Here is a 27,803-nt window from a genome sequence, read left to right as displayed (position 1 = left end):
ACAGAACCATAAATAAAAGCAGAACCAGAAACCATAAGGAGACAGTCTAATGTTAATCAAAGAGTAGGTCTGTGTTCGGCTAGGTGCGTGTGCTATTATTATTATTTTTTAAATGTAACCTTTATTTAACTTGGCAAGTCAGTTAAGAACAAATTCTTATTTACAATGACGGCCTACCCCGGCCAAACCCGGACGACGCTGGGCCAATTGTGCACCGCCCTATGGGACTCCCAATCACGGCCAGGCGCGCGCGCACACACACACACACACACACGCACACACACGCACACACACACACACACACACACACACACACACAACTTACTTTCTCTCTTCAGCTGAGATATGATGGAACAATCTCCTCTGTTCATGGTTCTACAGAGAGTGAGAGAATGTTAACTCCAGTACCTGCCACTTCTAGATTGATGAGTCACAGGAACAGGGAGGGATGTGTAGACAGCCTAGCCAGTGTGTGATGTAGTGTTTCCACAAGGATAATTTGACCCATAAAGTCCATCTCCATGGGTGGAGTACACACACAGACACTTTACTGCTGTGGTTGTAAAGTGAAGGCAGGTCTTCTCAGTGTCTACTCTGTGTAAACAGAGGTAGATATAAACTCTTTAACTGGCCTCCCAAATGCCATCCCAAGCCTCCTCTGGCCACAGCTTTCTGAATCCCCTTATATTACAGCAGAGATACATTACACAGGCAGACATGTCTAATTTGATGGCGTGCCGCTCACACACCTGTAGTTGTAGTGCATGACAGCCTGAATGGCACTGCCTCCTCCGGTGTTGATGTCTCCTTCGAAGCCGGGCAACAAGGGGGTCACTACGTACACTCTGAACTTCTTACCCTCCCTAAAAGGACACACACGCAGTTTATTTCCCCCCCCGGAGAAAGATGTGACCTTAAACAGTGGGAACATCCTCATGAAAGCTGCTGTTGCCAAACCTAACAGTTGCCATGTGGAGCTGGTTATTCTCAATGAGTGTGTTTCTACTGTACGTGTCATATCGTGTGTGTGTACATATGTGTGTGTACAGTACCAGTCAAAAGTTTGGACACACCAACTCATTCAAGGGTTTTTCTCTATTTTGACTATTTTCTACATAATAGTGAAGACATCAAAACTATGAAATAACATGTGTAGTAACCAGGAAAAACAACAAATCAAAATATATTTGATATTTGAGATTCTTCAAAGTAGCCACCCTTTTCACTGATGACAGCTTTGCACACACTTGGCATTCTCTCGACCAACTTCATCAGGTAGTCACCTGGAATGCATTTCAATTAACAGGTGTGCCTTCTTAAAAGTTAATTTGTGGAATTTCTTTCTTTCTTAATGCGTTTGAGCCAATCAGTTGTGTTGTGACAAGGTAGTGGTGGTATACAGAAGATAACCCTATTTTGTAAAAGACCAAGTCCATATTATGGCAAGAACAGCCCGAAACAAGCAAAGAGAAACGACAGTCTATCATTACTTTAAGACATGAAGGTCAGTCAATACCCAAAATTTCAAGAACTTTGAAAGTTTCTTTAAGTCCAGTCACAAAAACCATCAGGCACTATGATGAAACTGTCTCTCATGAGGACCGCCACAGGAATGGAAGACCCAGAGTTACCTCTGCTGCAGAGGATAAGTTCATTAGAGTTACCAGCCTCAGAAATTGCAGCCCAAATAAATGCTTCACAGAGTTCACGTAACAAACACATCTCAACAATCAACTGTTCAGAGGAGACTGCGTGAACCAGGCCTTCATGGTCGATTTGCTGCACAGAAACCACTAGTAAAGGACACAAATAATAAGAAGAGACTTGCTTGGGCCAAGAAACACAAGTAACGGACATTAGACCGGTGGAAATCTGTCCTTTGGTCTGATGGGTCCAAATCTGAGCTTTTTGGTTCCAACCACCGTATCTTTGTGAGATGCAGAGTAGGTGAACGGATGATGTGTGGTTTCCACCACGAAGCAAGGAGGAGGTGGTGTGATGGTGCTTTGCTTAGAATTCAAGGCACACTTAACCAGCATGGCTACCACAGCGATATGCAGGGGTAGGCCATCTCATGTGGTTTGCGCTTAGTGGGACTATCATTTGTTTTTTTTAACAGGACAATGACCCAACACACCTCCAGGCTGTGTAAGGGCTATTTGACAAAGGAGGAGAGCGATGGAGTGCTGCATCAGATGACCTGGCCTCCACAATCAACCGACCTCAACACAATTCAGATGGTTTGGGATGTTGGACCGCAGAGTGAAGGAAAAGCAGCCAACAAGAGCTCAGCATATGCGGGAACTCCTTAAAAAAAAGCATTCCAGGTGAAGCTAGAGAGTGTGCAAAGCTGTCATCAAGGCAAAGGGTGGCTACTTTGAAGAACCTCAAATATATTTTGATTGGTTTAACAGTTTTTTGGTTACTACATGATTCCATATGTGTTTTGTCATAGTTTTGATGTCTTCACTATTATTCTACAATGTAGACATTTTGAGTAGGTGTGTCCAAACTTTTGACTGGTACTGTACATGTGTGCATGTTTGTGTGTGTGGAGAGGGGCAGGTTACTTGTATGCTTGGATGATGCGTTCAGCGATGGCGTCTCCTATCTTGTTGAAGACATGTCTGTTATCAGTACAGCTGATGAAGAACTGGTTCTGAGAAACAGCAGGACATAGAAGCATGTTACACTACGTAATGCCTATGTAGTGTTACGTAATGTACTGTATATGTACAACAGTACCTCTATGTAGATGTAGTGTTGGCTGTTCTTGATAGCGTGGACGTAGGCGTTGTGGATGGATTCTTCATGGTACTTTATACCAGCTGACCAGTCGGATGCTGAGCGCAGGATCTGACAGTGGACACAGACAGGAAGAGAGTGGAAATGTGCAGTTGGATATTCAAGCCATAAAACTTGTGTGTGTAGGATGGTGCGTGTGTTAGTGTGTGTTTACCTGTACTTTTGCAGGGATGCAGTTGGGGACCTGGTATCTGATCTCTCCTGCGGTAGTGTGAGACTTGGGCAGGAGGTACGGGTATGAGAGAGAACGATACTTTGGCTTCATTATCTAGAGCCAGATAGAGAGACAGACAAAGAGGAAGTGAAAGGGGGGATGCAAGACAGAGAGAGAAATGATCAATTACCAAAATGCTGTTCTTGTACAGAAATTGTGAAGGAGTCAGACGTGTTACCTCTGACTCTTATTGACATCACTGTGACCGGTGTCTGACCTTGCAGAAGTTCCAGCGCTGGATGAAGTGTCTGGCCACATCCCTGGCAGCCTTCCCATGAACCACGGAGGCGATGTCATGCCACGGCATCCTGGGGTGGGTGTGTCTGTCAATGAAGTCTGGCGAGACGGAATACAGTGATGTACAGGTAGGTGTGTGTTTATGACCAGGTTCAAGAGTGTGTTCAGGTGATGTGCTTACCGTCAAAGGGCTTGTCCAGTTGGATCCAGTCTTTGTATACGAAGTTGCAGTAGTCTTTCCCATGCCAGAACCTTGTATCTCCAACCAACTCTCCTACTCCTCCTATTCCTGTTTGCATGCTACGCACCGTCTCTAAAGGCCAGACACAGACACATAGAAGTTAAAGGGATAGGGATACCTAGTCAGTTGTTCAACTGAATGCCTTCAACAGGTACCCTAGTGGTTAGAGCGTTGGGCCAGTAACCGAAAGGTTGGTGGATTGAATACCTGACAAGGTAAACATCTGTTGTTCTGCCCCTGAGCAAGGCAGTTAACCCACTTTTCCAGGGGCGACAAAGACGTAAGGCGTCCCCCAGCACCTCTCTGATTCAGAGGGATTGGGTTAAATGCGGAAGACACATTTCAGTTGAAATCAGAAGAGACTCCAAGAGAGAAAGGTTGGTTACTATAAGTAGTTAGTTTCAAGGTTTAAATTAGTTTTATAAGGATTTGTTTCCTCAATGCATTAAACAAACAGTGGACAGAAAGACAGTTGAGAGTCAAAATAGTCCCCGGACGGACGGACGCATGCACACAGAGAGAGAGAGAACACACCCCACACCCAGACACACACACAGAGAGAGAACACATCCCACACCCAGACAGCCATGACACGGAGTCACAGTCCATCCTGTTTCAGACAGATATGTCAGCTCATTTACCAGCAGCAGCGGTCTTGTCTGAGTCGAGCTACACAGTTGAGTACTCGTGCTCAGATTAACAACATTCACAGTAGTAAAAACATAGTGATCTGAGGAAAACATCTGAACATTCCTAGGCATAACCACAACCAGAAGTTGTGTGTGTGCAAGCTGCAGTAAGCTGCCATTTTAAGGGATAATATGTCTGGGTGGGTCTTTGCCTCCTCCACATTCCTTGAAATTCTTCCGCCATAAAAACACACTGCAGAGGGCCTAGTCTGCAACATGGGAGATGCTTATTGACCTTGTACAAACAAAGTCTTGACATGAGCACACACACTCATGCCACACCAGGCCACACGGTGCAGAAAGACCTGGGGCCTCATTTATAAACATTGCCATACACACAAAATATGCCCCAAAGCATGCGTGCAACCAGTTCACGCAAATTCGGCATTTATAAAAACGGAAATTTAGAATGTGCTTATTATCCTCCCGTAAATTTGAGACCATGTGTACGCACAGTTTCTATTGGTTGAAGTATTGCATTGCAAATAGGCAACAGTAGACTAGCCTTGTGCAGGAATATATGTCACGACTTCCGCCGAAGTCAGCTCCTCTCCTTGTTCGGGCGGCGTTCAGCGGTTGACGTCACCGGCTTTCTAGCCATCGCCGCTCCATTTTCCATGTATCCATTTGTTTTGTCTTGTTCCCTGCACACCTGGTATTCATTCCCAAATCACACTACATGTATTTATTACTCTGTTGCCCCTCATGTTCTTGTGTGAGATTGTTTTGTGTTACGCGTCTATTTTGATGCGCTATACTGGTATGCGTTTATTCCGTGTTTTATTTCACGAGATATGTTTATTTGTTTGTACATATTATTGTGACTGTTTGCGCGTTTGCACTTTTGCCAATTGGCTGGAGGTTTGGACGCAGTGGCGTCCGTCTGTTGGTTTCTCCTGCATAAAATAAAGTGTGCGCCTGTTCACACCTCTCTGCTCTCCTGCACCTGACTCCGCTCCCAGTACGCACATCATTGACAATATATGACAGTCTTATTTAGAACAAGTAGCTAAATATAATAAGATGCACTCATTTGCCATTAGTTAGAAGAGCAAAAATCTATTTATTTTATCTTTGCATTCTAAAATAATTTGAAATAATCATCTATTTCCTATTGTTTATTTCATTTCCACAATCATTGCAGACTAAAAACCTTGTCTGACTGGGATGTTTTTATACTCGCTACATCTGAAATAGCCTATAGGCCTACAACAAGGTAGGATAGGCTACCATTCTTCCCATCTCTCTTAATTGGACCCACTTCACAGTAGTAAATAAACAGATATGCTTTTTAAGTATTTTGCTCTATGCGGACCGATGGTCCACCTTTTCCATTGACGTTTGTAGACTACGTCTGAATATTGTAGCCTAATCTAACATTTCTTGAGTAAATAATATTTAAATTATAAACATAATAGCCGACATAATACATAGATATATACATACCATAGCCATTGCAGAATAAATTCCTCACCTTTTCTGGCATGAGTTCATATTCCTGAAGTAGCCATGCAATAACTTAACATGCATCTCTCATTATGCCTAATAGAGAGGCTATTGTACTTTCAGGTTATTGCTCTCTGCATCCAAATGGGAGCACGTTTTATAACATAGAGCTTAACAGGTGAACAGACAGTTGATATTTAGCGGTAAAGTGTGTTAACTACCACTGTAGGTAGGCCCACTGTAGGTAGGCCCACTGTAGTTTACATTTTTTTTCCTGAGTAGACAATGTTTCAGAATTCGCCGGGAGTGCAGCATATTTAGGTTCGGGAAAAGGTCAAATGCAAAACATTAGTGAATTCAAACGATCTGTTCACAGGTCCACAACAATGTTCAATAGTTTGTCTTTCAGACATGGTCAGATACAGCAAATGTCGAAAGAAAGAAAACATTCTGCCAAAATCTCCAAAGACATTGATCAAGTTCGCCATTGCTTTTTCCTTTAGATACTGTCTTGGCCTAATTACAATAATTACAAAGTATACAGCAAATAAGGGCGTTGTCACCATAATAGATGAATGATGGGGGTTTTCAGGCGGAGTTATTATGCTTGTTTATACACGCAGTTTCTGCAGGTCTGATTTATAATGGGAAACTTGCCTATTTATGGCAGTTGATCAAGTTGATCAATCTCAATATTTTGGTGCATGCTTAGTCTACAGATATTTCATATAAAATTTACACAACGGTTATAAATGAGGCCCCTGAGATATTTGCACTCTTTCAGAGAGACACACGTGGTGAACACTGCAAAGCACACTGGGTGATGAGTTTAGCAGCGGGACAGTTGAAGCCCCGATCCCACAGCGCATCTTCCAATCAGAGACTCACTCACCAGCCTGTGCCAACCCAATGGGAGGGGCCAGTCTCAGCTCCACCCCTCTAGTAAGGATCAGATTGTGTTGGCTGTTGACGCTGTTCGCCCAACCTGGACACACAGACTGCCATTTAACCTCTGCAGACTATGGTCCTGTCCCTCTCTCTGCACCTGAAGTACTGTGGTCTCTAAATGCGTGCTAGTGCGTGAATTTCTAATTCTGGGAGACTCCAGACCAAAATGGGGATAGCGAGCTAGTATTATAGTACCAAAAATACTGGTAACTAACCAAAGATATATCATTGGCGTTGTTTCCAATAGGAGCAAATGAAGCACAGTGGGCAGAACAGGAGGTGGGCAGAGGCAAGCATGAGCTAGCGAGATCCTATTGGCGCGTTTTAGCATGTAGTTGCATATTTTCCTTCTCTGTGAATTCCGTGTGTGCAATAACTCAATTTGCCCTTTCACTCCTTCTAAACAACGCATTTTCTTTTTACTTTGGCAAATGGTCAAGTCTACAAATGTTAGTGCAATCTGTTCGTAACAAATTCTAGTTTTGGGAACAGATAACTGCATCGAGATTTATCGATCTGAAAGTCAGCAGAATGTCCGCCAAGTTTCATCTAGCTCCATCTTCTCCCACAGCCCGCTGCACTTCCTCTCATCACCATATTTGGTGGTGAGTGGAAGTTCCAAACAGATGCTTCAGATCTGATTCTTCTATCTACATAATGCTAGCGTGAACTGAGTAGTTTGCTATGCTAACATTGGTATTGTTTACCAAGTGATAAGAGCAGCACCAGCATCAATGTAGCGTTGTGTTGAGTTGTTAGTAGAGAAGAGTTAGTGATGTTAAACATTCAAAACAGTTAGGCATGACGGTTAGATACACAAAGCAGCAAATTACTCTGTAAAATACAACAATTTGGGCAACGTTTAGCTTCTGCATGCGTTTATGACATGTGCATGTACGGACTCACTCTCTTCTGAGCTATCCACACTGCTAACAGAGTCGGCGTGGGCCAGTCCATGTTTCTGCAGGTGTCTCTTCATACTGAACCCTGTCCTCCTAATTCTCCCCAGACCCTTCAACTTGGGCTGGTCCCCTGAGTCCACTACCAGGGCAGCAGCACCCTTCCCATTGCTAGGGGCAGAACTACTGGTCGGTGCGGTGGCCATCTTGAAGGAGGATCCCTCAGCCTGTGGATACAGGAGGCAGGAGACAGAAAGACAGAGCGAGAGGAAAGTTGGTGTGGATGTCTGGTCCTCACATGCTCTATGTTGGCTAGTGATCATGTGACACTCAGACTGTGTGTGTGGTTGTGTGTCTGACCTGCTCCAGGGCTACAGAGCGCGTCACACTCCCCACGTCCGTCAGACGGTGCTCTCGGTCATCCCAGCGACCGTAAGCCAGGTCGATCCCACCCACGAAGGCCACTGATTGGTCGATGATGATGATCTTCTCGTGATGAGCCCACAGGTATACAGAGGAGGAGACATGGTCCGGATGACGCATCACCTACAGAAGAAACACACACTTTTACTACATAAAAGGATACCTCTATACCAGTGGAGGCTACTGAGGGGAGGACGGCTCATAATAATGGTTGGAATGGAGTGAATGGAATGGCATCAAAAACACATGGAACCCATGGAACCCATGCGTTTCATGCATCTGATACCATTCCATCAATTCCGCTCCAGACATTACCACAAGCCCGTCCTCCCCAATTAAGGTGCCACCAACCTCCTATGCTCTATAAACAACTATAAACACACTGTAAACACATTTCACACACACACCTACCTTGACATTGGGGTGGAGATGCATTAGTGTTCTCTTGCTGTATTCACTGTTGATGCCCAGAGCTAGCTCCACCTCCTTATACAGCATCACAAAGATACGCACTCCCTGTTGCTATAGGGACAGAAAGACAGAGTCACCGTTACTAATCACCACATAATCAAATCATTTAATCAATGATAAGATCAACACTAAGGCAGTTTGAGGGGTGCAAATGGACCAATGAGACAGCATTTTGTTGCTCACCGCTTTGCGTCTCAGGATGCAGTCAAGGCGCCAGCGGTTTCCCTCGACAACCGGCCTCTTCATAAAGATCTCAGGGCTCAGCCTGAAAACACACACATACAATCAAATTTATTTTTTAAAGCCCTTTTTTCATCAGCCGTCACAAAATGCTGTACTGAAACCCAGCCTAAAACCCCAAACAGCAAGCATTGTAGATGTAGAAGCACGGTGGCTAGGAAAAACTCCCTAGAATGGCAGGAATCTAGGAAGGAACCTAGAGAGGAACCAGGCTCTGAGGGTAAACCAGGCTCTGGCGGCTGACAGCTGTGTGGGGTGGGTGTAACAGTATTCCAGGTCTCTGATTGTAACCCATCTGTTTGACCACAGTCTGCCTTGGAGGTGTGACCGCTCTGTGCTCTCCATATACACACACACACACACGCACACACACACACACACACACACACACACACACACACACACACACGTACCACCAGTCAGTGATGAAGATCTCTTCTTCAGCCTCCTCCAGAGCATCTGCCACGTCGGCCATGTAGGTCTTCCCATTCACATACCTATAAACAGAGTTATATTATAGTCACACACTTAAAACACAGTGCGGTCTCTCTTTCAGACACACACTCACACTCTCTCTCGGGTAAACAGACACACAAACCTTCCCACACGCGCAAGCATACACCCACCCGCAGACTTTCACTGTTGCACACACCCCCCCATGTCTCACACAGACAGTATAGTGTTGCCCCAGCAGGTGACAGGTGATGAGAAGCCCAGTGTCATTTTCCCTCTCTTTGTGTCAGGTTACTCCAGTGAGACAGATATCTTTAAGGGCTGTAACTGGGCCAAACTGTACCTGGGCCAAAGTGTACCTGGGATTACCTGGGATAACCCACCTGCCACACTAGCTGGCCTTTATGCTCTACTGGGACTTTGGTGTGTACAGTAAATGTGTCTTGAAAAAATACATTCCCAGAGTAATTTCCCATTTTAAATATATATTCTGCATTGTTCTCACTTAATGTTCAGACTGGGGTGTTATTTAACTGTATTAAACGTGTGGTGGTTTAATGATTGTGGTGTAGCCGTGGATACCATTTGGCTGGGATGTTGTGCTCCTGTCGGGCGAAGGAACCGAAGCGGTGGTCGGTCAGGAAGGCAGAGCCATGCTTCTGGACGAAGCCCTCGATGGCCTGACCCCACCACCTGGCATGTCTGTAGCTGCTGCATTTCAACACCAGGGCCCTGCAGAATATACACACACACAAAAACAATGATTGTTGAAACTCCTTTTTACTCAACGATTGTCTGAATCATTTCTGTAGATTCTGTTTTTTCCAATACTCCTTGGTGAGGTAGCAACCTACTTTTTTAGCAACCCACCTGGAAAGGCTATCAATCCGTACTCCGTGTCTGGTCTCTGTGTCTTTGGAGTCCATTTTGATGCAGAACTCTTTATCCACCAGGAGAACAAAGGCAATGGCTCCCGAGTCTGGCTTCATGTAGAGGAGGAACGAATCCTTCACCACCAACCAGCTAGACAGACAGACACTAGAGTTCATTATTACAGCACAGCTCAGCAGTATCAGCTGGAGCAGTAAGAGGAGATATGAGACAACATCTGGACTCCAGAGGAGGATAGAATCATTCTCAGACTTCGATATTTAATCTACTGTTCAGGATACTGACCGTTTGGATCAGTGGTAGCACATCTTGATATTTCATCTATTATTCAGGATACTGACCGTTTGGATCAGCGGTAGCACATCTTGATATTTCATCTATTATTCAGGGTACTGACCGTTTGGATCAGCGGTAGCACATCTTGATATTTCATCTATTATTCAGGGTACTGACCGTTTGGATCAGCGGTAGCACATCTTGATATTTCATCTATTATTCAGGATACTGACCGTCTTGATATTTCATCTATTATTCAGGACTGACCGTTTGGAGCGGTAGCACATCTTGATATTTCATCTATTATTCAGGATACTGACCGTTTGGATCAGCGGTAGCACATCTTGATATTTCATCTATTATTCAGGATACTGACCGTTTGGATCAGCGGTAGCACATCTTGATATTTCATCTATTATTCAGGATACTGACCGTTTGGATCAGCGGTAGCACATCTTGATATTTCATCTATTATTCAGGATACTGACCGTTTGGATCAGCGGTAGCACATCGTGATATTTAATCTATAATTCAGGGTACTGACCGTTTGGACCAGCGGTAGCACATCTTGATATTTCACCTATTATTCAGGATACTGACCATTTGGATCAGCGGTAGCACATCGTGATATTTAATCTATAATTCAGGGTACTGACCGTTTGGACCAGCGGTAGCACATCTTGCTATGACCACAGCAGTTAAGTCCTGGGATACGATGACCACCTGACCGCTTGTACACCATCCCTTCTCTGCGGAAATGTAGAGAACAAGTAGAAGACTTCTCTTCCTGACTGAAGTGTCATGGTGGTGATGAGTAGTTAGTTACAGTAGATAGTGTAGAGTTACTCACAAGCCTTTAGGTCCCAGATCATGGATGAAGGATAGCTGGCTGACGTCTATAAACTCCATCTAAGAGAAACAAGAACATTTGAAAGTTGGACATATCCTCGTAGCGTGGACATCTCCAGCAGTGTGTGTGTGTGTGTGTGTGTGTGTGTGTCTCACCGTAGCATGGTAGTTTCTGTACATAGACATCTTCAGCAGCTTGTTCAGGTAGTCCTCCAATGCTTTCTGTAATCAATAAAGACATACCGTGTTAGGAAGAGTAAAGCAGGTGATTAACAGGTGAATGACAAATGTGTTTGCCGAATGGCGTACCCTCCTGCTGGACACCTGTTCCTCCCGGGCTAGCTCATCCCCGCTCCCCCGTGGCAGAGTGGGCATGGCCCTGACCTCTGACTTCCGAACACTATGCCTTCTCACTGTGTGGCTGGAAGAGAGAGAGAGGGGAGAGAGAGAGAGAGAGGATGGAGAGAAAGAGGGAGTCAATAGGAAATGTTTTGTGTCTTTTCAGTTTCAACATCTTTGATACTACCTGTGTGTGTATGTGTGTGTGTGTGTGTTTGGTTTTACTATCCTAGTAGTAAAAAGAAGGAACACTTGGACAAGTGGGGATATTTTGCCAGTCCCCGGAAGGAAAAAGGCTATTTTAGGCTTAGGGGTTAGGTTTGGAGTTCCAATTAGAGTTAGGATTAGGGTGAGGGGTTAAGGGTTAGGGGTTAGTAAAAATTTGATATTAAATAGGAATCCATTTTTTGGTCCCCACAAGGGTAGTAAAACAAACAGGTGTGTGTGTGTACCTGCGGGAGGGTAGTGGTATTCTCATGAAAGTCTTGTATCGGAGCAGTTCTCTATGGAGGTCCATGAAGTGTTTCTCCTTCCTCTTGACCACCCAGCTGAACTCTCCATGTCTCATTTCAATCTTAAATACCGCAGGCAGACTCTACACAGACAGGAAAAATATAAAAGGTATGGCTGAGTGAGTGTGTGTGTGTGTGTGTGTGTTGTGGTGCTTTGCTGAGGTATGTGCGTGTGTACCTTGTTGACACTGCGCTGTGATGTGATATTGAAGCGGTCCTGTGCAGAGGTGAATCTCTCCACTTCTAGTATCTTAGCGGTGATGGGAGAGGAGAGAAACACCTTGACCTCTGCCTCCTTAAACCCCACAGTATTGTAGACAGACGCAAAGCCCCGACGCTCCTCTGGGGGAACACACACACATCAGAAACTACACTACACACACACACACATCAGAAACTACACTACACACACACACATCTCTAAGACAGAACATTCCCCACACAACACCTTGAGCAAAACTTACCTGCCCACACTACACACACTTTGTTCCTCATGAATAAGTTATAAATAGTTAGATGGGTAAAACTGTCTTCTTATAAACTAATCCATCAATTAATGAATAAAACATTTGCGCACACACACCCTACCTGGGAGTTTAAAGTCTGTAGTGTCATATTCCCCGTCTCCTAGGTACAGCTCACGAGTGTCCAAATTCTCCATAATTTCACTCATATCCGTAGCAACCAGGTGCAACGTGCTATTGGTAGGGTCAGATTGGCGCAGCATGGTTATTGGCTAGCACGCTCGGCGCCCAGGGCTCACCTGGTGAACAGGCAGAGGGGGAGGGGGGAGGGAGATAGGGAGAGACAGGGACAGACAGAGAGACCAGGTAGACAACATGACGTCAATGACAAGTTTATGGAATCTGACTGCAACCTTAGTGTTACTGTTACCCCCATGGCAGTAGGTTGTATGTGTGTGTAAATATGCAGATAAAGGCTGGTAAGAGTGTTTGAATGGGAACTGGTGAATAGCAGCACATCAGGAATGGCCTGTAGTAGCAGGCTAAAGACAACGAGGAGAGGAGGAAACACAATGGAATTCACACACTGTTGCCATAGGCTGACTTCTCTGTAAGCCACGGCTTAATGCTAAAATATAACAAGGCTGCTTCCACTCTCCTTAAAGTCCAACTCAACCAAAAAATAAACTTCTCCTTTTGAAAATTGCATATGTGGCATCACAAAGAATATTATAGTGTCAAAATTGGCTAAAGTGTAAATAGGATAATTTTGACCATAAAGTCACAACAGAGATTTGCGAGATGATTAGGAAAATATGGTATGTCACAGAATGAAGGCAACAGAACATTTTTCCCTGGGTTGTGTTTATTTCAGTCCTGTCCACATGCCCACAGCTGGCAGCACCCAAGTAATCATCCATTCAGAGCGCAGCTGTACACGACCTGATCGTAATGACCAGGGATATCCCCATGGGGCTAGTTAGGGCCCATCAGTAAATTACACAATGTACATGGGACAATATTTTACATGGGGGCCCCTCAGGGGTGTGTGCTTAGTCCCCTCCTATACTCCCTGTTCACCCACGACCGCGTGGCTGTGCACAACTCTAACACCATCATTAAGTTTGCTGACAACATGATGGTGGTAGGCCTGATCACCGACAACAATGAGACAGCCTACAGGGAGGAGGTCAGAGACCTGGGAGTGTGGTGCCAGGACAACCTCTCCCTCAACGTCAGCAAGACAAAGGAGCTGAACGTGGACTAAAGGAAAAGGAGGGCAGAACATGGCCCCATCCACATCGTCAGGGCTGTAATGGAGCAGGTCGAGAGCTTCAAGTTCCTCAGTGTCCACATCCCTAAGGAATTATCATAGTCCACACACACCAAGACAGTCGTGAAGAAGACACGACAACGCCTCTTCCCCCTCAGGAGGCTGAAAATATTTGGAATAGGCCCTCAGATTCTCAAAAAGTTATACAGCTGCACCATTGAGAGCATCTTGACTGGCTACAACACCGCTTGGTATGGCAACGGCTTGGCATCAGACCGCAAGGAGCTCAATTACCTCGTACCCATGCACATGGACTCAGTACGGGTACTACAGTTAACGTTACTTATTGTGTATTTATTACTCCTGTTATTCTCTGCATTGTTGGGAAGGACCCGTAAGTAAGCATTTCACTGTTAGTCTATGTAACAGTTTAGCTTCCGTCCCTCTCCTCGCCCCTACCTGGGCTTGAACCAGAGACCCTCTGCACACATTGACAACAGACACCCTCGAAGCATCGTTACCTATCGCTCCACAAAAGCCGCGGCCCTTGCGGAGCAAGGGGAACAACTACTTCAAGGTCCCAGAGTGAGTGACGTCACCGATTGAAACGCTATTAGGGCGCATCCCGCTATCCATTTCACACTGGTTACATCTACACCTGTTGTTTATGAAGCATCTGACAAACACAATTTGATTTGAGATCTGCATGAGATGAAAGTCACCCCAGGTGCATTTGTTTTTATTTTGTTTAGAAAATGGAGCATCGTTGTCAAAAAATACTCTGCTGTTCTATTTGCGCGTGCACTGATGTCTGATGGGAAAAAAACAATGTTCTTAGTTTGAAGTAACGTCTTTGTTGTAATATTGCAAATGGACTTGGTAGTTTCACAGCTACGGATTCCAGCTTTATTTAAAGATTAAGTTAATTATATCTCATCTCTCTACATCCCTTTCTCCCTCTCTGGTCACAGAGCAGGCACTAAACAATAGGATTATCAGAGAGAAACAGGACAACGGTGGAGGTATGACACAGCAGTGTGATGTTTAATCCAGCATTATTTGTGTGCGTGTATTTGTGTGTGTTCTTTAAAACCTAAACAGCAGATTCAAATCATCTAAAACAGGTCAGACATGCACTCCTGAACACGTTTATGACTATCTGAGAGTAAGTGTGTATTGACAGAAACATTGAGGCAGGTGAGCTGCTCAGACATGGTGAAACAAGTGAGAGATTAGAGAGATGGCTCCAAACAGACTGGCCCAGAAAAAGAGCATGGCAAGATCAGCAACCTGGTGTCCTACCAACAGAGCTGCAGTGTGTGTGAGTGTATATGCTTGCATGTGCAAGCATGTGTGTGAGTGTGGGTGCGCCCTCCTGGCAAGGTCTCCCCTTTATCATGGCATTCATTTCCTAAAATGGTTCCTGGAGAAACAGAGAGAGTCTACACACACTTCCATTCACTCCCTCTGCTTTCACTCATTCACTCCGTATGGAAATAACGCTCACTTCATGCAAATACTCATGCTTCCATTACCTGCATGTACCGTACTATATTACACTACACACACACACTTTCATGTAGGTATTAAAAACATACACACACTGTGCTCTATAAATATTGTTTTCTGTAAATAAGAACACGACAGCAGGAAAGCCACCTACAACTAATACCATACCTCCTAAACACACACACACCTCTGGACATATGTCTGTGTGTCTTTATGAACTTGCAGAATTGTTTTAGAAAGTAGAAGAGAAATTCCCCCAACTCTTCATTTAAAAAAAAAGAAAATTCTTTCTCTATTGAGAGAGAAGTGTGAGGTGTGTGCTGCGATATTCACTGTGACAAACATTTAACAATGGGTCCGGTTAGACCGGTGCTGCAGGGAGTAGCCACTGAGAAAGGAGGAAGATTAGGAGGAGAGAAAGGAGGGTGGCAAATGAAAGATAAAAAAATATACAAAAGTTCATATATCAGTTTATATTTCTGACAAAGAAACAAGGGCTAGTAGTTTACTGTGGGTCAATAGGAGTTGACTGATACAGTTTCTTATGAAATTGTGTTGCATGCTTGAGTCCACGGGACAACACTAGATGTACAGCCAGCACTCACTCTAATTGAGGAGGCCAAGGCCGACCACTTTGGATCTCTCACCAGCCAGGTGGCAGCATGCAGAGTTCTCTCACAAACACGCTCAGACAAAGTCATGCAAGACACACACACACACACCCACCCACAGCAACTTCAATTATAAAAGAAAGCCAACTAACAAAACACACCTTTTCCTGAGCTATCAAAAGACAGACCGAGAGAGAGAAAGATGAATAGAAAGAGACAGAGTGAGACACACACAGTGACAGTGTTTCACTGACCTGTACCCACTCACGGTGTGGGAACCCCATGATTTCCAAGCCTGTCCTATTCTCTCACGTCAGATAACACACACACACACTCTCTCTCTCTCTGTCGGAAGACGGCAGATCTAACTGTACTCTAGCTGCGAGTTGGAGTGAATGTGAGAAGAAATAGAGGGAGGGAGGATGAGGTGGGGCCTAGGGTAGAACTATTGGACAAAGACATGTCAATCACTGACAGACGGCCAATGGGGAGCTGGGGGTGAGATTCATGTCTGGGATCTCCTATCCCTGGGAACTGTCTGTCTACACACCACCCACGTGTAAGTGTGTGTATGTGCCTTTGTGGTATTGACAATGGAATCCATCCTAGCAAGAAAGAAAAAATATATATACACTACCGTTCAAAAGTTTGGGGTCACTTAGAAATGTCCTTGTTTTTGAAAGAGCACATTTTTTGTCCATTAAAATAACATGAAATTGATCAGTGTAGACATTGATACTGTTGTAAATGACTATTGTAGCTGGAAACAGCTGAGTTTTAATGGAATATCTACATAGGTGTACAGAGGCCCATTATCAGCAACCATCACTCCTGTGTTCCAATGGCACGTTGGGTTAGCTAATCGAAGTTTATCGTTTTAAATGGCTAATCATTAGAAAACCCTTTTGCAATTATGTTGGCACAGCTGAAAACTGTTGTTCTGATTAAAGAAGCAATAAAACTGGCCTTCTTTAGACTAGTTGAGTATCTGGAGCATCAGCATTTGTGGGTTCGATTACAGGCTCAAAATGGCCAGAAACAAATAACTTTCTTCTGGAACTCGTCAGTCTATTCTTGTTTTGAGAAATGAAGGCTATTCCATGTGAGAAATTACCAAGAAACTGAAGATCTCATACAACGCTGTGTACTACTCCCTTCACAGAACAGCGCAAACGGGCTCTAACCAGAATAGAAAGAGGAGGGGGAGGCCCCGGTGCACAACTGAGCAAAATGACAGGTAAATTAGAGTGTCTAGTTTGAGAAACAGATGCCTCACAAGTCCTCAACTAGCAGCTTCATTAAATAGTAGCCGCAAAACACCAGTCTCAACTAGAGGTCGACCGATTAATCGGAATGGCCGATTAATTGGGGCCGATTTCAAGGTTTCATAACAATCGGAAATTGGTATTTTGGGGCGCCGATTTTAACAATAAAAAAATATATATTTTTTTTTATACCTTTATTTAACTAGGCAAGTCAGTTAAGAACACATTCTTATTTTCAATGATGGCCTAGGAACGGTGGGTTAACTGCCTTGTTCAGGGGCAGAACGACAGATTTTCACCTTGTCAGCTTGGGGGATCCAATCTTGCAAACTTACATTTAACTAGTCCAACGCTCTAACCACCTGCCTCTCATTGCACTCTGAGGAGCCTGCCTGTTACGCGAATGCAGTAAGCCAAGGTAAGTTGCTAGCTAGCATTAAACTTATCTTATAAAAAACAATCAATTATAATCACTAGTTATAACTACACATGGTTGATGATATTACTAGTTTATCTAGCATGTCCTGCGTTGCATATAATCGATGCAACGCTGGGGGATGATTTAACAAAAGCGCATTTGCGAAAAAAGCACAATCGTTGTACGACTGTACCTAACCATAAACACTAATGCCTTTCTTAAAATCAATACACAGAAGTACATATTTTTAAACCTGCATATTTAGCTAAAAGAAATCCAGGTTAGCAGGCAATATTAACCAGGTGAAATTGTGTCACTTCTCTTGCGTTCATTGCACGCAGAGTCAGGGTATATGCAACAGTTTGGGCAGCCTGGCTCATTGCGAACTAATTTGCCAGAATGTTACGTAATTATACATAACATTGAAGGTTGTGCAATGTAACAAGAATATTGAGACTTAGGGATGCCACCCGTTAGATAAAATACGGAACGGTTCCGTATTTTTTCACTGAAATAATAAACGTTTTGTTTTCGAAATTATAGTTTCCAGATTCTACCATATTAATGACCAACAGCTCGTATTTCTGTGTGTTATGTTATAATTAAGTCTATGATTTGATAGAGCAGTCTGACTGAGTGATGGTAGGCAGCAGCAGGCTCGTAAGCATTCATTCAAACAGCACTTTCGTGCGTTTTGCCAGCAGCTCTTCGCAAGCAGAGCGCTGTTTATGACTTCAAGCCTATCAGCCTAATGGCTGGTGTAACCCGATGTGAAATGGCTAGCTAGTTAGCGGGGAGCGGGCTAATAGCGTTTCAAACGTCACTCGCTCTGAGACTTGGAGTAGTTATTCCCCTTGCTCTGCAAGGGCCGCGGGCTTCTGTGGAGCGATGGGTAACGCTGCTTCGAGTGTGGCTGTTGTTGATGTGTTCCTGGTTCGAGCCCAGGTAGGGGCGAGGAGAGGGACAGAAGCTATACTGTTACACTGGCAATACTATAGTGCCTATAAGAACATCCAATAGTCAAAGGTATATGAAATACAAATGGTAGAGAGAAATAGTCCTATAAAACTATATTAACTACAACCTAAAACCTCTTACCTTGGAATATTGAAGACTCCTGTTAAAAGGAACCACCAGCTTTCATATGTTCTCATGTTCTGAGCAAGAAACTCAAACATGAGCTTTTTTACATGGCACATATTGCACTTTTACTTCTCCAACACTTTGTTTTTGCATTATTTAAACCAAATTGAACATGTTTAATTAATTGAGGCTAAATTGATTTTTATTGATGTATTATATCAAGTTAAAATAAGTGTTCATTCAGTATTGTTGTAATTGTCATTATTACAAATAAATAAATAAAATCGTCCGATTAATCGGTAATGGCTTGTTTTTGTTCTCCAGTAATTGGTATCGGCGTTGAAAATTCATAATCGGTCGACCTCTAGTCTCAACCTCAACAGTGAAGAGGCGACCCCGGGATGCTGGCCTTCTAGGCAGAGTTCCTCTGTCCAGTATCTGTGTTCTTTTGTAGTTTTAAAGATAATTTCCTGCAAATCTACACATTTTGCCCAGGACCGTGTGTTATGATACCCGAGTGACTCAACAAAATCAATGTGGACCCCCTGGGGGGTAGAGTAATCTGGCAATGATAATTACAAGATTTAGATAGATGGGTAAAATTAGGCTAACCAGTTATCTAACATGGTCAGTAGTTGATCAACTGGACATTTCTGACAGGTTATATCTCTCTAAGCAAGGTCTGTCAGTGAATGACATAAGAGGAAAACTGACCATGCCCTACCAAATTTAAATTCTACTTTTACAACTCTCAACAGTAGCAAGTTAAAATCCCAACAGAATATTTGTTTTATATATGGGCAACATCCACCAGTTGAGTATGGCTGGTCATTGATCAGGTTAGTCACCTGATCTGGATGGTCATTGATTTGCCTGCCAGAGTATTGTTGTATTCCTCCTGAGTGCATGTCAATAGTACAGTCTCCATCCTTCATCTGCACTTACATGAAAGAACTGCATAAGTAAAAGGCCCTATAAGGAGGAGGGTGCACAATGGAAATCTGCTAACTCCTATACAGTCATTTCATATCAGGTCAGATGAAGGGTAGGAGGAGAGGAGAAGAGAGGAAGCCACTTCAAACAGCGGAGTTCAGTTGCTTTGTAATAATCTGTTTAGACATGGCTAGCAGGCTGTTTTCTTATCTTTGTCTCTACAGCACACACGGGCACATGCACACTGTAGAATATTTAAAGGTCTTGCATGATCAGCTCTTGTTATGATATCCCAGCATATGGCTAATCATCAGATGCACTCCCCCTTCCAACGTCCTCCGAAACTTCTAAGTGCTCAAACATGTTTTGTTATTTACATATCACATGTTATCACCCTGCTACGGAATCACATTCATCTGCCTATTTCCAAATCCTCCTACACTCGGAAGATACACACCCAACTAACTGCAAAACATATTAGCCCTAGCATGGGTTTGTGACGATACAGAATTTACTTTCTGCAATGTTGATAGGTTCCCAAACGTTTTTCCATTGCAGCCCCTAAAAAGACTTACCACCAAATATCTACAACTCTGTTTAACGGTGTTTGGCTGTAATCCATGAGGAACTGGCCACAACACACTATTTTGCACACAACACTAGTGTTTGTTTACATGCATGTCTATGGTACCATTGCCATCTTCTGGTAGACTGAGCTACATGCACCTGGAATTAAAAACTTCCCTTGTCCTGCAAGAGAGGAACGACACACACACAAACACTATCTTTGCACAGGGTCATATGTGTATGTTAAATACAGTGTTTATGTTTTTGCAGCTGGTAGATTAGGTCATATCAGAGTAGAAAACAATCTGATGATACAGTGATGCAGAATCACAAGCCCCACTTCACTTCCTGCAACGCTATGACACTTCTGACTAGACAGACACCACTTCCCCTTTCAATGTGGAGAGAGAGAGAAGGAAAGAGAGAAGGAAGGATCGAGAGAGAGAGACCCTATAGCCCATCACCAGCCAATTTATATCTTGGAAGATTGGTAAAACCATAATTTCAGATCCTGTCAGGTGGGGTTTGAAATGGGATCAGCTGATGGTTGTTGGGAGACTAGGTTCCCTGATGCCCATCTCATGACAAACTCGCTTACATTCCAATATTGGACACAAACAGTGAACTGTGTGCACCAACACACAACACTTCCTTACTGTGTGTGTCCATGTCATTACATATAACTGATAATGTTGTTCTAAGGTTGGACCTGTCCCCCACACCTACTGCTCCTTGAGCTCACTGTATCCGCAATTAATGTTGGGCCACGAGGTGTGTATGTGTATGTCTTTTGCCCACACCCATAAAGTCAACCAAACACACCTATACAGTGTTTGCCTGGGTGTCTTTCCTGACAAGAAAAGACAAGTGGTTCCAAGTGAATTATCTTCACCCTAAATGACATATAGGGAACACTCAACCACGCTGAAAAAGCAGGTATTTTCTTTAAAACACACACACACATTCTTTAAACATATAAAGAATGCCATTCCAGAGAGGAGAGAGATAAGTTAACACCACAATACACTCTCTCCATCCCTCTCGCTTTCTCCCCATCTCATCAACTCTCTCTTTCCTTCCCCCACTTTGGTTGGCTAAGTGTAATATCTGCATATTATTTCCTCAGATCCTCTCTGATCTCCACAAGTGCCTTAATAGGAGCTAGGTTTTTTGTTTGTAAAATAAGACTATTTCAGGACTGTCTGTTTCGTAACTTCCTCTCTCCCAACCCAGAGTGGTGGGGTGATGGCTAAACACTACTTCTGCTAAAGCCTACAGATTCTGGTTCAAGTGCCTTACCTGGCCTTAGATCAGTGGGGTAAAACAGGGGCGACAACCCAGGTTGCCGCGGCCTTTGCAGAGCAAGGGGAACCACTACTTCAAGGTCTCAGAGCAAGTGACGTCACACTATTTAGCGCGCACCACCGCTAACTAGCTAGCTATTTCATGTCCGTTACACCTACATTGGTGCTGTGTCCCGGATTTCAAATCAGCACACAAGAAGCTGGCCATCTGCAGTGGGCTACTATACTGCAGCATCCCGGTCGCCCCTGCACAATGAGTTATACGTAATTGGATTTCAAAAACACTAACTGTAATCAGTTACGTTACCAGCAAAAAGTATTGTAATCAGATTACAGATACTTTTGAAAAACTAGATGTTACTTCTTGAATTACTTATACATTCAGAAAGGAATTTTGTGGGAAAAAATACATGATACCTTTCTGTTTTTCAATTACTTTCAATTCAGCATTGAAAAAAGGAGCAAGTTTAAGTTTGTTCCATCAGACTATGATGGTGTGTCGTCATAGCAGCCAGAGACCAATATGACGACACACCAAATGCACTTTTTTTATTTAACCAGGTAGGCCAGTTGAGAACAATTTCTCATTTACAACCGGGACCTGGCCAAGATAAAGCAAAGCAGTGCGACAAAAACAACAACAGAGTTACACATAAACAAACGTACATAACAGAAAATAAAATAAAAATAGAAAGATCTATGTACAGTTTGTGCAAATGTCGAAGAGTAGGGAGATAGGCAATAAATAGGCCATAGAGGCGAAATAATTACAATTTAGAAGTAACACTGGAGTGATAGATGTGCAGATGATGATGTGCTGGTAGAGATACTGGGGTGCAAACCAGCAAAAATAAATAACATGGGGAAGAGGTAGTTCGGTGGGCTATTTACAGATGTCTTGTCTTCTTCTAATGCCTCTTACGGAAAGTAATCAAAAAGTAGCATAAAGTACTTATATGATGTTAGTGAGTTTGGTTAATCCAAAAATGACGTTACTGATTACAATTTTGGACAGGTAACTAGTAACTGTAAATTATTACAATTAGAAGGTAACCTAGCCAACCCTGACCATACCCAATGATTCGATCTGACAAGGGAGTCGACCAGTCAGATGTTTTTCTACGGTTGGAGGATAAGAGTTTGTTTGCTTGTTTGATTTCGAATATAAATTAACCATGGAGTGGGACAGACTCCCTCAACTTTTTTCTAGACATTAATCTTCGTCATCAAGGAAATAATTTAACCGGAGTTTATGACAATATACACAACATAGGCAAATACTCTACATAAAGGTTGTGAAAATGAAAACATAGCTACCTCATTAAGTAGAATCTGGTAATTAATTACACACGGTTGAAGGCTGGTAAATTAGGGGTTCCCGGTGATCGGTTTGAGGAGAAAACGTCGAGTGCAAGGGAGCCAGAAGGAACCATCTGCCCAACCACACCACGCTACACTACGCCACGCCCCCCTCCGCTCTCTCTCTTTCGCTCTGCCTCTCTCTCTCTCTTTCGCTCTGCCTCTCTCTCTCTTTCGCTCTGCCTCTCTCTCTCTTTCGCTCTGCCTCTCTCTCTCTTTTCGCTCTGCCTCTCTCTCTCTTTCGCTCTGCCTCTCTCTCTCTTTCGCTCTGCCTCTCTCTCTCTCGCTCTGCCTCTCTCGCTCTGCCTCTCAGCTGGTGAAAATAAATTATGCAACTAACCTGTCAATCGCAATAGGTTTATGTCCCCCAGTCAGAGAGAGAGAGATGAAGAAAGAAAGGGAGTCAATGCTGTTGTGTGTATTCAGCTGCCCAGACGTGCAGTGAATAAAATATTGATTGCGGCAACCTCTCTCGCTCTCCTTCCCTCCCCCTCTCTATCTCCTCTGGTAATCAGAAAGCAGTTGTGTTGAAAATTCACCAATAAATGACAGCCATTAACCTTCCACACAAAGGCGGATTGAATCTCCCACACACTGCCTTTATCGCACTCTCTCTCTCCTTCTCTCAATTCAAGAGCAATATGTTGGCATGGGAAACATGTTTACATTGCCAAAGCACTGTCTCAACCGGGGATGGTTGTGAGGTCTGTTCTGGGAAGGGAGCAGAGATAAGCGGAAGGTTGTGGGTGCGTTCCAGATAACGCACATTAGGCAAGTTGACTTGCACAGAATATCAAATCTTTACGATGTCTGGGGAAGCGTCTCAGCAACCACGTCACTGATTTCTGCAGGTCTGCAGTGCACAATGTGTGTATCTGGAACGCACCCTCATTTATTCCCCTGCTGCTGTTAAAACCACTGCAGCAAGGTGGTTCATTGGTTCAGCCGACTAATACTACCAGAAATGATGCAACCATAAACAAAAGCTGTACTCTGAAAGCAACCCAGTCCCTACATACACACACATACACACGCTTTTTTTTTTTACAGATGAGTAATTTTGCGCAGTGGGTACCAATACAGTCCAGAGGAGTCTTGCATTCCGAGAGAGGGAGAAAGAGAAAGAGAGCGAGAGAGACAGAGAAATGTCAAATAAATGTGTATTTGTCACATGATTGGAAGACAACAGGTGTAGACTAACAGTAAAATTATTACTTATGGGTCCTTTCCAACAATGCAGAGTTAAAGTTAAGATAACCCTTTTTTTTATTAAATAGTGACATGATGAATAAATACACAGTGAATAACGAATAAAAATAAAGAGTAAAAATAACAAGGCAATATACAGGGAGTAGAAAATAACAAGGCAATATTTATTTTGATTTAACCTTAATTTCACTAAACTTGCATAAAAATGTTTAACTAGGCAAGTCAGTTAAGAACAAATTCTTACTTACAATGACGGCCTACCCCTGCCAAACCCAAACAACGCTGGGCCAATTTTGCACCGCCCAATGGGACTCCCAAACACAGCCGTTTGTGATACAGCCAGGAATCGAACAAAGGTCTGCAGTGACACCTTTAGCACTGGGATGCAGTGCCTTAGACCGCTGCGCTACTCGGGAGCCCTATATACTGCTAGTGCCAGTACCAAGTCGATGTGCAGGGTATGAGGTAATTGAGATAGCTATGTACTGTACATATACAGAGCCTTCAGAAAGTATTCAGACCCCTTGACTTTTCACATTTTGTTAGGTTACAGCCTTATGCTAAAATGGATTAAATCGTTTTTTTCCCTTACTGGGTGTCCTTTGTCAAACTCCAAGCGGGCTGTCGTGTGCCTTTTACTGAGGAATGGCTTCTGTCTGGCTACTCTACCATAAAGGCCTGATTGGTGGAGTGCTGCATAGATGGTTGTCCTTCTGGAAGGTTCTCCCATCTCCACAGAGGCACTCTAGAGCTCTGTCAGAGTGACCATCGGGTTCTTGGTCACCTCCCAGACCAAGGCCATTCTCCCCCGATTGCTTGGCTGGGCGGCCAGCTCTAGGACGAGTCTTGGTTGTTCCAAACTTCTTCCATTTAAGAATGATGGAGACCACTGTGTTCTTGGGGACCTTCAATGCTGCAGAAATGTTTTGGTACCCTTCCCCAGATCTGTGCCTCGACACAATCCTGTCTCGGAGCTCTATGGACAATTCCTTCGACCTCATGGCTTGGTTTTTGCTCTGACATGCACTGTCAACTGTATGACCTTATATAGACAAGGATGATCAATGGAAACAGGATGCACGTCATAGCAAAGAGTCTGAATACTTATGTAAATATGTTTTTTCTGATTTTCATATATTTATTTTTTGCAAAAATGTCTAAAAACCTGTTTTTGTTTTGTCATTATGGGGTATTGTGTGTAGATTGCTGAGATTTTTTATTTTATTTAATACATTTTAGAATAAGGCTGTAACGCAATAAACTGTGGAACAAGTCAAGGAGTCTGAATACTTTCCCGAAGGCACTGTAGGTAGGGCTAAAGTGACTAGGCTACAGGATAGATAAAAGACAGTTGCAGCAGCATATGTGGTGAGTCTGAAAGTGTGCGTGTGTGTGTGTGTGTGTGTGTGTGTGGCATCAGTATGCATGTGTGTGCATGTTATGTGTGTGTGGGTGTATATGTGTGTAGGGGTGTCAGTCTATGTGCGACTGTGGGGGTAGAGTCCAGTGTGTCTGCATAAAGTCAGAGCAAGAGAGTTATTTAAAAAAAGGGTCAATGCAGGCAGCCCGGAGAGGGGGAGAGTGGGAGGAAGGGAGAAAGTAATCACCCTTCCGGTTCAACAGAATGTCTGCTCTAATGACCACATTTCCTCTCCTACCTGTTCCTGTTACAATACAAGCAGTTTAAAAAAATCGAGATGGAGTGAGCATGATGCAACCAACTGCTAAGAAATCATGGTGTTGTGGTGATAGAGCAAGAACAGCCAACACAGGGCTTGAACTGGCAACCTTGCTACTATAGGACAAGCTCACGAGGTCCAGACCTCTGGGTGGAGGCTGTAGTGCCCTCACATTGAGGGTTGCTAGAGTTAGACTGAGTGCCATAGTGCCAATGAAACATTCTCTAGCAGAAGACTTTGGCTCTGTTTCAATCTGATAATGACATAATGGACCTGCCTGCCTGCCAGGAAAGGATTCTAGTGTGCTGTTATGATATTACTCCAGCAGTCTACAGCACTGCTTTACAATCCTTTCTAGTCTAAGCTCCATGCTATTGTGACCCTCCTGCTCGAACATGTCAGGACAGTTAGGTGGGAAGATTAGGTGGAGGACAATTGTTAGGGAATTCAGCATCCCTCTTTCTCTCTTTCAACTCAAATAAATTGAAATGAGCTTTATTGGCATAAATGGGTATTGGGTATGACTGTTGTCAAGGCAATGCAATTAAATCATTCCAATAGGTTAATTGTTACTTTCAATTATCTCTCTCTCCACACTCCCCTTCCCTCTCTATGTCAGTCTGTCTGTTTGTGAAGGATATGAGGCAGTAGGTGAGAGTGTGGTACGTTTTTTAACCTTCAGCATCACTCTGTCAAAAGGAAATATAGTACTCTTTCTAACACAGATATCTACTTACAGTACCAGTCAAAGGTATGGACAAACCTACTCATTCAAGGGTTTTTCAATATTTTTACTATTTTCTACATTGTAGAATAATAGTGAAGACATCAAAACAATGAAATAACACATATGCAGACCTTTGGCATTCTAGTTGTCAATTTGTTGAGGTAATCTGAAGAGATTTCACCCCATGCTTCCTGAAGCACCTCACACAAGTTGGATTGGCTTGATGGGCACTTCTTACGTACCATATGCTCAAGCTGCTCCCACAACAGCTCAATAGGTAGCCTAGTGGTTAGAGTGTTGGGCCAGTAACTGAAAGATTTCTAGATCAAAGCAGACAAAGTCTAAATCTGTTGTTCTGTCCATGAACAAGGCAGTTAACCCACTGTTCCCTGGTAGGCTGTCATTGTAAATAAGAATTTGTTCTTAAATGACTTATCTAGCTAAATAAAAAATTGGGTTGAGATCCAATGACTGTGCTGGCCACTCCATTATAGACAGAATACCAGCTGACTGCTTCTTCCCTAAATAGTTCTTGCATAGTTTGTTGTCATTATCCTATTGTAGGAGGAAATTGGCTCCAATTAAGCTCGGTCCACAGGGTATGGCATGATGTTGCAAAATTGAGTATTAGCCTTCCTTCTTCAAGATCTCTTTTACCCTGTACAAATCTCCCACTTTACCACCACCAAAGCACCCCCAGACCATCACATTGCCTCCACCATGCTTGACAGATAGCATCTTTTCATTTTTTCTGCATCTCCCAAATGTTCGTCTTTGTGATCCGAACACCTCAAACTTAGATTAGTCTGTCCATAACCCTTTTTTTCCCCAATCTTCCTCTGTCCAGTGTCTGTGCTCTTTTGCCCATCTTAATCTTTTATTTTTATTGACCAGTCTGAGATATGGCTTTTTCTTTGCAACTCTGCCTAATTGGCCAGCATCCTGGAGTCGCCTCTTCACTGTTGATGTTGAGAATGTGTTTTTTAATGAAGCTGCCAGTTGAGGGCTTCTGAGGGGTCTGTTTCTCAAACTAGACACTCTAGACACTCCTCTTTCTATTCTGTTTAGAGCCAGTTTGCGCTGTTCTGTGAAGGGAGTAGTACACAGCGTTGTAGGAGATCTTCCGTTTCTTGGCAATTTCTCGCATTGGAATAGCCTACATTTCTCAGAACAATAATAGATTGATGAGTTCCAGAAGAAAGGTCTTTGTTTCTGGCCAATTTGAGCCTGTAATCGAACCCACAAATGCTGATGCTCCAGATACTCAACTAGTCTAAAGAAGGCCAGTTTTATTGCTTCTTTAATCAGAACAACAGTTTTCAGCTGTGCTAACATAATTGCAAAAGGGTTTTGTAATGATTAATTAACCTTTTAAAACGATGAACTTGGATTAGCTAACACAACATGCCATTGGAAGACAGGAGTGATGGTTGCTGATAATGGGCCTCTGTACGCCTATATAGATATTC

General features: G+C 43.4%; 1 protein-coding gene across 4 annotated transcripts in view; it reads right to left on the bottom strand.

Annotated features, from left to right (window-relative positions):
* The window catches only part of LOC112236926 (phospholipase D1), a 28,833-nt gene extending 6,006 nt beyond the window's left edge, over positions 1 to 22,827 (bottom strand). For 2 of the 4 annotated variants that reach the window (XR_002951304.2, XM_024405543.2), the window contains exons 1-22: positions 22,678 to 22,827; positions 12,522 to 12,696; positions 12,112 to 12,275; positions 11,874 to 12,016; positions 11,392 to 11,503; positions 11,239 to 11,304; positions 11,084 to 11,142; positions 10,890 to 10,982; positions 9,937 to 10,089; positions 9,649 to 9,798; positions 9,027 to 9,110; positions 8,557 to 8,638; positions 8,314 to 8,424; positions 7,840 to 8,025; positions 7,487 to 7,706; positions 3,438 to 3,569; positions 3,237 to 3,355; positions 2,960 to 3,073; positions 2,746 to 2,856; positions 2,571 to 2,659; positions 750 to 863; positions 326 to 375 (exon numbers count right to left, since the gene is read on the bottom strand). Coding sequence is in view for 2 of the 4 variants with exons in the window: in XM_024405543.2 (XP_024261311.1) it covers positions 326 to 375; positions 750 to 863; positions 2,571 to 2,659; positions 2,746 to 2,856; positions 2,960 to 3,073; positions 3,237 to 3,355; positions 3,438 to 3,569; positions 7,487 to 7,706; positions 7,840 to 8,025; positions 8,314 to 8,424; positions 8,557 to 8,638; positions 9,027 to 9,110; positions 9,649 to 9,798; positions 9,937 to 10,089; positions 10,890 to 10,982; positions 11,084 to 11,142; positions 11,239 to 11,304; positions 11,392 to 11,503; positions 11,874 to 12,016; positions 12,112 to 12,275; positions 12,522 to 12,660 (2,491 nt within the window). In the remaining 2 variants the exon portion in view is untranslated. Of the gene's footprint in view, positions 1 to 325; positions 376 to 408; positions 595 to 749; positions 864 to 2,570; positions 2,660 to 2,745; positions 2,857 to 2,959; positions 3,074 to 3,236; positions 3,356 to 3,437; positions 3,570 to 7,486; positions 7,707 to 7,839; positions 8,026 to 8,313; positions 8,425 to 8,556; positions 8,639 to 9,026; positions 9,111 to 9,648; positions 9,799 to 9,936; positions 10,090 to 10,889; positions 10,983 to 11,083; positions 11,143 to 11,238; positions 11,305 to 11,391; positions 11,504 to 11,873; positions 12,017 to 12,111; positions 12,276 to 12,521; positions 12,697 to 16,044; positions 16,195 to 22,677 lie in introns of those variants that run through there. The other 2 variants (XR_002951305.2, XM_024405545.2) reach the window with 2 other exon arrangements.
* Between the last annotated feature and the right edge of the window lie 4,976 nt (positions 22,828 to 27,803).

The sequence above is a fragment of the Oncorhynchus tshawytscha genome, linkage group LG16, assembly GCF_018296145.1.
Source record: "Oncorhynchus tshawytscha isolate Ot180627B linkage group LG16, Otsh_v2.0, whole genome shotgun sequence".
In the NCBI taxonomy this organism is placed as follows: domain Eukaryota; kingdom Metazoa; phylum Chordata; class Actinopteri; order Salmoniformes; family Salmonidae; genus Oncorhynchus; species Oncorhynchus tshawytscha.
The sequence above is the reverse complement of the archived record's forward strand: the minus strand, read 5'-3'. Positions and strand labels throughout refer to the sequence as shown.